Source organism: Sinocyclocheilus grahami, unplaced genomic scaffold (genome assembly GCF_001515645.1).
Source record: "Sinocyclocheilus grahami isolate Dianchi unplaced genomic scaffold, SAMN03320097.WGS_v1.1 scaffold179.1, whole genome shotgun sequence".
Classification (NCBI taxonomy): Eukaryota; Metazoa; Chordata; class Actinopteri; order Cypriniformes; family Cyprinidae; genus Sinocyclocheilus; species Sinocyclocheilus grahami.
In genome coordinates this window covers 1,773,755-1,786,241 of record NW_015505358.1, presented here as the reverse complement: position 1 = coordinate 1,786,241, position 12,487 = coordinate 1,773,755, and the positions used below count along the sequence as shown (strand labels likewise).

General features: G+C 29.3%; 1 protein-coding gene across 1 annotated transcript in view; it reads left to right on the top strand.

The window, feature by feature from the left end:
• The window catches only part of tpo (thyroid peroxidase), a 45,267-nt gene that overhangs the window by 11,504 nt on the left and 21,276 nt on the right, over nucleotides 1-12,487 (top strand). Inside the window, exon 7 of the mRNA XM_016284075.1 lies at nucleotides 6,229-6,729. Within this exon, the coding sequence (XP_016139561.1) occupies nucleotides 6,229-6,729 (501 nt within the window). The remainder of the gene's footprint in view (nucleotides 1-6,228; nucleotides 6,730-12,487) is intronic.

The window sequence follows — 12,487 nt, the reverse complement described above, 5'->3', positions numbered from 1 at the left end:
ATATATATATATATATATATATATATATATATATATATATAGAAGGTGCACACAGTGTCATTCACACAAACACTAAACACCATCATGGTGACACGCATGATACTAAAATAATGCAGTAAACATTAATTTAACAACATTAGATGTAAGATAAAGCCCTCATGTACACAACTAAGAAAAAAACTAAGAATAAACTGTTATTTCAATGAAAAAACATAAAATATGAAGTGTCATGCAGGGAATTCTGGGAGTGTCAATTTATGGTTTTTCACTGTAAATTATACAATGACTTTTTCTTTTTCATTTCCAAAATTAAATGTAATTACAGTTATTCACAGCATATAGTATGGAAAGTTACTGATAACCAATTAACAGGTTTTTACAGTAGCACTTTTGCGGTCTTTTACTGTTAAAATCACAATCTTTTTTTTTTACAGAATAGCTTAAGTTTAGCAATTTTGTTATGTGCTTTTGTCTTTTTTTTTCAATATTTCTATAGCTTTAATTTATTTTTATTTCAGTTTTAGTTTTAGTAATTTACATATTTATTTCAGTTAGTTGCCAAGGTAACATTAAGTTTAAGTTTTTAATCTAATATTTTATTTTATTTTATTTCAGTTATATGTATATAAAAACCTACAGTATAATAACATGGTTCTTTAGACTAAAAAGTTAGTAAATAATTAAATTTCTTAGGCTAGTACTTGAATTTATTGATGTTAAGTATTTAATTAAAAAATGTAAAAAAATAAAATAAAATAAAAAGATGTCTTGGCTTTAAAAAAATAACTTAAATCTATCCCTACAAGGTTCTAAACATTTTATTTTTTAGTTTAAGTTTTAATAAATATATGTGCTTTTGTCATTTTTAATGTTCTCATTTTTAATGCGTTTATAGCTTTTATTTATTTTTATTTTGGTTTTAGTATTAGTAATTTTAGTACTTATTTATTTCAGTTGGTTGCCAAGGTAACATATTTAAGTTTAAAATTTTCATCTAATAATATTTTATTTTAATTATATTTACAGTGGGGCAAAAAAGTATTTAGTCAGCCACCAATTGTGCAAGTTCTCCCACTTAAAAAGATGAGAGTAACGTACAGTATAATAACAGGGTTATTTAGGCTAAAAAGTAAGTAAAAAATATATATATTAGACTAATACTTGAGTTTAAAATATTTCAATATGTTGAAAGAAATGTTTCAGCATTAAAATATAATTTATATCCATCCCTACAAGATTCTATGCATTTTAATTTATTTTAAGTTTTAGCAATTTAGTTATGTTCTTTTTTTCTATAGCTTTCATTTATTTTTATTTTAGTAATTTTAGTACATATTTATTTCAGTAGTTAGTTTTTCATCTATTTATTTTATTTAATTTACTTTATTCCAATTATATTTACATAATAAACTACAGTATAATATCAGGGTTCCCTCTCAGTCGGTCACTCTCGACGTCACGTCGGAGGACCGACGAATTGGGATCTCGCTTAGAGGGACCAATCTACTTCGAGTGTAAACTAAACGAGCACTCACGCTGTGATCAGCAGCAGCTGGATGCAATAATCGCATGCCAATGTGCATTGGCTCGTTTAGTTTACACTCGAAGTAGATTGGTCCCTCTAAGCGAGATCCCAATTCGTCGGTCCTCCGACGTGACGTCTCCGTTCCCTCCTTCCGGGAACGAGGGTTACATACGTAACCGAGACGTTCTTTAAGCTAAAAATAAGTAAATTATTCAATATTTTAGGCTAATACTTGAATTTATTGATGTGTGAAGAAACGTTTTGGCATTAAAACAGAACTCAAATCTATACAGATTATGTGTAACTAACAGAACCTTACGAAAGGTTCTAAATGGAACCTTTTAGTGGTTCTAAATGATAGAGCCTTTTCTATTTCTACAGCCGCTGTTTTGAGCATCTCAATCATTGCTCTACTAGAGCTCCGTCTCTAGTGTATTATTATTCACACTCAACATGTATTTTCATACACGAGTCACCGGCAGCTAGTTGTCTGCTATTGACTGGATAAGACATCCCGTGTCAAGGAGCAGGTTACAGCACTCATTTTTCGACTTCATTGACAAAAGTTCATTTAGTTGAAACAGATAAAATGCCACACACTTCCTCTGAGGTGAAGTCATTGTCTCGCGCTCTCTTTGTCTGATCCTGGCGGCCCAGGATGAGTCAGACCTGGAAATATATTCGAGTCGGAGGACAGTTCAGGACTGCTGGTTCAGAACAACGAAGATGAATCCGGGAACGTGGCTGAGCCCTATAATTAAAAAGAAAATATATCTCATTGCTTACTTCTTTATCTCTGGCGAACCTCAAACGCTGTTGAAAATGAGGGTCACTGCAGCACCTTTTTGTTGGTGGTTCTGGTTCCTTTGGGGCTCGAAATGCTCATAAAAATGTGCCGGTTTGTAAGTAATCTCACTGTCTCCAGCCAGAGGCGAGGAGGCCACTTCCAGAGATATACAAAATAGCATTTTATTCTTGCCCACCCTGAGCCACATACTGCATACTAATACACACAGCTTCATGATGGACCGGCCGCTCTCAATAAACAAAAAGATCTGTGATCAGTTTTTGCTCAAAACTCAGGAGACTTGATTGAGACATTGGGATTAATTGGACGGGGAAGAGGAATCAAGATTATTATTATTAGTGAAGTGAAAGTGACGTGACATGTGGCCAAGTATGGTGACCCATACTCGGAATTAGTGCTCTGCATTTATCCCATCCAAAGTGCACACACACAGCAGTGAACACACACACACACACACCATGAACACACACCCAGAGCAGTGGGCAGCCATTTATGCTGTGGTGCCCGGGGAGCAGTTGGGGGTTTGCTGTCTTGCTCAAGGGCACCTCAGTCGTGGTATTGAAGGTGGGAGAGAGCGCTGTATATTCACTCCCCCCACCTACAATCCCTGCCGGTATGAGACTCGAATCCACAACCTTTGGGTTACGAGTCCGACTCTCTAACCATTAGGCCACGACTTTATATAGATAACTAAATCTGGAACTGAAATGAAAACTATTAAAAAAACATTTTTGTGGATATATATACAGTATATATATATATATATATATATATATATATATATATATATATATATATATATATATATATATATATATATATATATATATATATATATATATATATATATATATATATATATATATATATATATATATATATATATATATATATATATATATATATATATATATATATATATATATATATATATATATATATATATATATATATATATATATATATATATATATATATATATATATATATATATATATATATATATATATATATATATATATATATATATATATATATATATATATATATATATATATATATATATATATATATATATATATATATATATATATATATATATATATATATATATATATATATATATATATATATATATATATATATATATATATATATATATATATATATATATATATATATATATATATATATATATATATATATATATATATATATATATATATATATATATATATATATATATATATATATATATATATATATATATATATATATATATATATATATATATATATATATATATATATATATATATATATATATATATATATATATATATATATATATATATATATATATATATATATATATATATATATATATATATATATATATATATATATATATATATATATATATATATATATATATATATATATATATATATATATATATATATATATATATATATATATATATATATATATATATATATATATATATATATATATATATATATATATATATATATATATATATATATATATATATATATATATATATATATATATATATATATATATATATATATATATATATATATATATATATATATATATATATATATATATATATATATATATATATATATATATATATATATATATATATATATATATATATATATATATATATATATATATATATATATATATATATATATATATATATATATATATATATATATATATATATATATATATATATATATATATATATATATATATATATATATATATATATATATATATATATATATATATATATATATATATATATATATATATATATATATATATATATATATATATATATATATATATATATATATATATATATATATATATATATATATATATATATATATATATATATATATATATATATATATATATATATATATATATATATATATATATATATATATATATATATATATATATATATATATATATATATATATATATATATATATATATATATATATATATATATATATATATATATATATATATATATATATATATATATATATATATATATATATATATATATATATATATATATATATATATATATATATATATATATATATATATATATATATATATATATATATATATATATATATATATATATATATATATATATATATATATATATATATATATATATATATATATATATATATATATATATATATATATATATATATATATATATATATATATATATATATATATATATATATATATATATATATATATATATATATATATATATATATATATATATATATATATATATATATATATATATATATATATATATATATATATATATATATATATATATATATATATATATATATATATATATATATATATATATATATATATATATATATATATATATATATATATATATATATATATATATATATATATATATATATATATATATATATATATATATATATATATATATATATATATATATATATATATATATATATATATATATATATATATATATATATATATATATATATATATATATATATATATATATATATATATATATATATATATATATATATATATATATATATATATATATATATATATATATATATATATATATATATATATATATATATATATATATATATATATATATATATATATATATATATATATATATATATATATATATATATATTTTTTTTTTTTTTTTTAATTTTTTTTCAGTTTTAGTTTAGAATGATTTCTGAAGGATCTTGTGACTGAAGACTGGAGTAACGATACTGAAAATTCAGCTTTGTATGACAGCAATAAATTACATTTTAAAATATATTCCAACAGAAAACAGTTATTTTGAATAGTAAAAACATTTTTACTGTATTTTTAATCAAATAAATGAAGCCTTGGTGAGCAGAAGAGACTTCTTTTAAAAACATAGCAGCACTATGATTCACACTGTGATCAGTGCTGTATTTCAGAGCTGCTACTACAGCTACGGTTCACGAGAGGAAATGTGGGCGATCGCTTCCTCAAATCTGTGCTTGAATGCAGAATCATGAGTGACTTTTACATGTTCAAGACTTTTGCTTTTGCAATGGGAACGTTCAGCTGATTTTTCTAAGTTGTAAATAAAACAAAGATTACTGGAGTGTGTTTTACAAGAAAAGTCAGTATTTCTAGTTCAAAATTCAGAATGTCTTCTTCAAAATTTTAAATCTCACATTTAATTCAACACTGATTTTTTTTATAATTGGGTATTCTGATCACTTGTTTTTGCTGATATTGTTCCGGCTTCGCATTTACATTTCATGAATATATGTGACCCTGGAGCACAAAAGCAGTGTTAAGTCGCTGGGGTATATTTTGTAGCAATAGCCAAAAATACATTATATGGGTCAAAATTATAGATTTTTCTTTTATGTATTTTAAGTAAAGATCATGTTCTATGAAGATATTTTGTAAATTTCCTACCATAAATATATCAAAACGTAATTTTTGATTAGTAATATGCATTACTAAGATCTTCATTTGAACAACTTTAAAGATGATTTTCTCAATATTTAGATTTTTTTGCGCCCTCAGATTCCAGATTTTCAAATAGTTGTATCTCAGCCAAAATAGTGTCTTATCCTAACAAACCATGCATCAATGGAAAGCTGATTTATTCAGCTTTCAGATGATGTACAAATCTAAATTTTGAAAAAGTTACACTTATGACTGGTTTTGTGCTCCAGGGTCACATATAACAATGCTTTTAGGTTTAACAAAATCTGAAAAAATGATATACAGTCATTTATTTTCTTTCACAGACTCCCAAGGATGGTAAACTGTCCAGCAATAAAAGCTGTCTTCCATTTTTCCGTTCTTCACCCGCCTGCATTAACGTTCAGACAGACGTGCGTCCCGCTGGACAGCGACAGCAGATGAATTCAGTCACGTCCTTCATCGACGCGTCGACCGTCTATGGCCCTTCGGCAGATCTGGAGAAAACCCTGCGAAACCTGTCTAGCGTTGAAGGTCTGCTGGCCATCAACAGTGAATACAGCGATGACGGTAGGCCGTATTTGCCCTTCGTGTCCGTGCAGCCGTCAGCGTGCCTCCAGGAGCCCGGCTCAAAGCCGGCGGCGCGGGTCGAGTGCTTCACAGCCGGTGACAGCAGGGTGAACGAGATCCTGCCCCTGTCTGTCCTGCACACGCTCTGGGTGAGAGAACACAACCGGCTGGCCGAACACCTGACACGACTCAACCCTCACTGGGGGTCAGAGGTCATCTACCAGGAGACGCGCAAGATCATCGGGGCGCTGCATCAGGTAACAGACACACCGCCACACAGCGAGAAAAACTAGTTTAACAACCAGCTCAAAAAAATACAATCTTTTTATTCATTTGCAATGAATAAATAAAAAGCAATAAATGAAAAGTAAATATAAATAAAATAAAAAAGAAATACAATTTATATTAATTTATCTTTTATATTTAATATTTAATATATCTAGCAACACGTTTAATCTGTAATAGTTAATATATATATATATATATATATATATATTAATACAGTACACAGTATATATATACATTAATGCTGTGGTATTATCATAGTTTTTGCATGTGCAATGGTAATACCTTGTTTAGTAAATATAAGAAATTAATTATTTTCAATCAGTATTTAGTATTTTAACATCAAAATATGTATTATTAAAACTATTTAAATATACCATAAATCTGATTAAGTAAGGATGCATTAAATTGATTAAAGGTGAAGATGTTTATGATGTTACAAAAGATATCTATTTCAAATAAATGCTGTTCTTTTGAACTTTCTAGTCATCAAAACTTTCTATTCATCAAAGAATAAAATGTATCATGGTTTACACAAAAATATTGGACAGAACAACTGTTTTCAACATTGCTAATAATCAGAAATGTTTCTCGAGCAGCAAATCAGCATATTATACTGATTTCTGAAGATCATGTGACACTGAAGACTGGAGGAATGATGCTGAAAATACAGCTGCGCATCACAGAAATAAATTACAGTTTAACAGATATTCACATAGAAATCAGTTATTTTAAATTGTAATAGTATTTCACAATATTGCTGTTTTTACTGTATTTTTGATCAAATAAATGCAGCTTTGGTGAGCAGAAGAGAATTCTTTCAAAAACATAAAACAATGTTTCAGACTCCAAACTTTAGTATAAAAAATAAATAAAAATGCTTTGGTTAGGATGGATAAACATCATAGTTTGTCTTTTTGGTTGAAATTCACAGGAAAGTTTTTCCTCACATGCTATCATCAAAACGTATAAAACGTAGCAACGTAGCAGTATTTTAACACAAATTGTTTCTTTGGCGCAATGAAACTTTGGCTTCACAAGAATATGAATGCAAAATATATTCCATAAATTACTTCTGCCTGACAAACGTGACCTCTGATGGGCAATTACTAATTCTGAACGTCTCATTGTCTCGGCTGACCAAAAATCACACATCAGCAGAAGATAAAACCGTCAGATCTGCGACGCACAGTACTGTCAGATCTGATTCTGACGCATGTTTTCACCTGTGCTAAACACTGAAGACCTAATTATGTCTGCTTGACAAAGCCAGCATACTGAAATAACGTTTAAGCAGCTGCTGCTGCTTCTTCTGTACCTTTTTTAATCAGACTTACGTTTTTCGTTAAAGGGGTCATATGATGCGATTTAAAGTTTTCCTTTCTCTTTGGAGTGTTACAAGCTCTTGGTGCATAAAGAAGATCTGTAAAGTTGCAAAGACTAAAGTCTCAAATCCAAAGAGATATTCTTTATAAAAGTTAAGAGTTAACCACGCCTACCTAAAACGGCTCGTTCTAACACGCCCCCACATGTCTACATCACTATGTGGGAAGATTTGCATAACGCCACCCAAGTGTTCACGCAAAGAAAGAAGGCGTAACTTTTAGTCTTGCTGTAGTATTGTTGTTGCCGCCGCCGCCATGTCAGGAAGGCGCTGTGTGTTTGTGTTTGTTTGGTCTTCCAAAAGAGGACACAACTAGAAATCAGTGGTTAAGTTGTATTTACAACACTCTTCCAGAACAGTTCAACCCAAATATTCAGATGTGTCCAGCACATTTTATGGAGGACTGTTTCCTGATCCTGGGAGAGTAGACTACAATGCTGGCAGTTCTGACTCACAGTCTGTAAGTAAGTTTTTTATATTTAAAGAATTTAAAGAATTTGTCACTGACGATTCAAACGTGAGTTTTGGGCAGTGTAGAGTAGCGCTTGTTGTTTGTCATTTCTCCGATCACAAATGCAGACATGTTTTTATGTTTACGCGGCGTGATGCAACGCGTAAAAAGACAGTATAAGTCATTATAATCCGTAATTATGTCCCCACTGGATGCAACAAATGCCTCGTTTATAATGGGTTTTAATGTTTTTGTCTCATCGCTCCGGCCGGGCCACGGCATCACAGTATGGGCGTAACATTTCCGTCATATTCGGCCAATCACAACGCACTGGATAGCTGGCCAATCAGAGCACACCACGCTTTTCAGACCGATGAGCTTTGTAAAAATCGACGCGTTTCAAAAAGGCGGGGCATAGAGGAGAAACAATAATGTACAGTATGTGGAAAATAATGTGTTTTTTTTTTACCTTAAACCACATAAACACATTTCATTACACCAAATACACAACATAATGTTCTTTTTAGCAACATCATATGACCACTTTAAACAGACGATCAAAATGACAAAAAGTCCCATAATAGGCTTTTAATTGAGGGGGTCAAAATATTTATACAATAACATGAGTATAAGCTGTCTAGCATTAGCAAAGCTTAACGGCTATCATAGGACAACATGCTAAAGCGTGCTAGCATCATGTTATCAATGTGCAAAATCATCCTAGAAACATGCTATCAACATGCTAAGGGCAAATTCCAAACGGCTTTTTTGTGCCCTTGAAGGGCACTTCGGGAAGGGGACGCCATTTGTAGGGACATTCCAAACGAAAGTGAACAGCTGAATCCCTTTGCGAAGGGCCCTTCCAGAAGTCCGTTGGCGAAGGGTACTAGCGATGGTCACTTCACGGAAGTGATTTCTGTTTGTGATCATGTGATCTTCAGTTAGGAGATCTTGCGACGCATTTTAAAGCAAAGATGTGGTTGATTTCGAAAAAAAAAGTAAGTAGGATAGGCTAATTAAATTTGTCTTTATTTTAATGTAATACAAAATATTTTTCATCAGAAATATTATTTAAGATGGCAGTGTAAGCAAGTTTAGTTAAAAAAAAAGCTTAATTGTCAATAAGACACAATTAGACAATATTTGAATAAAATAATAATAATGAGAAGAAATATATATTTGCAACAACTGATGGAGTGCTGAATGTTGCACGCACGCGCAGCGTTGTCAAGGTAACATTTGGTCAGTCATTCCCTTCGCCGAGGGAGTTCCAAACGCTTCTACGAGACAGTAATGCCCTGCACCCTTCAAAGAACACACTTCAAGGGCTCTGCCCTTCGAAGGGAGTAGGGCATAGGGATGCTCACTTCCGTTTGGAATTCGCCCTAAATCTTGCTATCCATGTGTTAAACTTCATGCTTGAAACATATCAACGTGCTAAATCATGTTGGCAACATGTAAAACATGCTAGCAATGTGCTAAATCACGCTAGCAACATATTAAACATGTTAGCAACATGTTAAAATATGCTAGTGATGTGTTAAAACATGCTACCAATGTGTAATCCTGTAAGGAATATTTTAAAACATGTTAGCAACGTTCTAAATCATGCTAGCAACATCTAAAAATGATAACAATGTGCTAAATCATGCTATCAAAGTGTTAAAATGGTAGAAACATGCTACATGCTAAAACATGTTAACAATGTGTTAAACCATGCTAGAAACATGTTAGCAATGTGTTAAATCATGTTAACATGTTAAATCATGCTAGAAACATGCTAGCAATGTGTTAAATCCTGCTAGAAACATGCTAGCAATGTGTTAAATCATGTTAATGTGTCAAATCATGCTAGAAACATGCTAGCAATGTGTTAAATCCTCCTAGAAACATGCTAGCAATGTGTTAAATCATACTAGAAACATGCTAGCAATGTGTTAAATCATGTTAACGTGTTAAATCAATGCTAGCAACATCTAAAAATGCTAACAATGTGCTAAATCATGCTATCAAAGTGTTAAAATGGTAGAAACATGCTACATGCTAAAACATGTTAACAATGTGTTAAACCATGCTAGAAACATGCTAGCAATGTGTTAAATCATGTTAATGAGTCAAATCATGCTAGAAACATGCTAGCAATGTGTTAAATATGCTAGAAACATGCTAGCAATGTGTTAAATCCTGCTAGAAACATGCTAGCAATGTGTTAAATCATGTTAATGTGTCAAATCATGCTAGAAACATGCTAGCAATGTGTTAAGTCATGCTAGAAACATGCTAGCAATGTGTTAAATCATACTAGAAACATGCTAGCAATGTGTTAAATCATGTTAATGAGTCAAATCATGCTAGAAACATGCTAGTGATGTGTTAAATCATGTTAACGGGTTAAATCATGATAGAAACATGCTAGCAATGTGTTAAATCATGTTAACGGGTTAAATCATGATAGAAACATGCTAGCAATGTGTTAAATCATGTTAACGGGTTAAATCATGATAGAAACATGCTAGCAATGTGTTAAATCATGTTAACGGGTTAAATCATGATAGAAACATGCTAGCAATGTGTTAAATCATGTTAACGGGTTAAATCATGATAGAAACATGCTAGCAATGTGTTAAATCATGTTAACGGGTTAAATCATGATAGAAACATGCTAGCAATGTGTTAAATCATGTTAACGGGTTAAATCATGATAGAAACATGCTAGCAATGTGTTAAATCGTGTTAACAACATTTTATTGATTTTGAGTAAAATCTTCAAACTTCAAGCTTTTCAAATTTTTATATAAAAAAAAAAAAAAAAGCCAACATCAAAGTTTGTCATCAAATGCTAGTTATCTAGTTATAGTGCTGTTATTTATTCCTGCATTATCTGTTCATGCATCACAGTTTTGCCATGCATCACAGACTCTCTTTTGGGTGAATCAGTATTTAGAAATAATATTTTAATTCAAATACACCATAAATCTGGTTAACTGTGCTGGAGGCAGCAACCATTCGGGCTGCACACAATGAAAGTGTCCATAAAGTGGACCATTCAGTGATCAGGATCTGAGCGTGTTTGCTCGGTTATTGACAGAGTGTTAACAACATTTTATTGATTTTGAGTAAAATCTTCAAACTTCAAGCTTTTCAAATTTTTATATATATATAAAAAAAAAAAAAGCCAACATCAAAGTTTGTCATCAAATGCTAGTTATCTAGTTATAGTGCTGTTATTTATTCCTGCATTATCTGTTCATGCATCACAGTTTTGCCATGCATCACAGACTCTCTTTTGGGTGAATCAGTATTTAGAAATAATATTTTAATTCAAATACACCATAAATCTGGTTAACTGTGCTGGAGGCAGCAACCATTCGGGCTGCACACAATGAAAGTGTCCATAAAGTGGACCATTCAGTGATCAGGATCTGAGCGTGTTTGCTCGGTTATTGACAGACTAGTTAAAGCGGTTAGTCCCTCGGCGGCGCTGCTCTCTCTCACATACTGCACTGAGCTTTTCTCTTGTCTGAAAGCGTCCAATTAAAGCCTTATCTACAGCTTCAGAAAGATTTCGTGCTTTAGGCGTTGAAACTCTGTTCTGTTTGTACTGCAGCAGTTTGTCTGACAGCTGGTTAGACCACAGATCGCTGCAGGAGGAACCGCTCATATTATGCTGCGTCTGATTCAGGGCACTGTTATTTTAGTATTACTGAGATACTATTATAGTTTTTATTTTTGTTGAAATTAATTTTTATTTTTACTGTGTATATATATATATATTTTTTTAATTTTAATTTTAAAGTTTTAGTCACTTTGTTGTGTGTTTTTGTATATTTTTTTATTTTTTATATATAGCCCCCCCCCCCCCCCCCCCTCCCTTTTTTTTTTTTTTTTTTTTTTA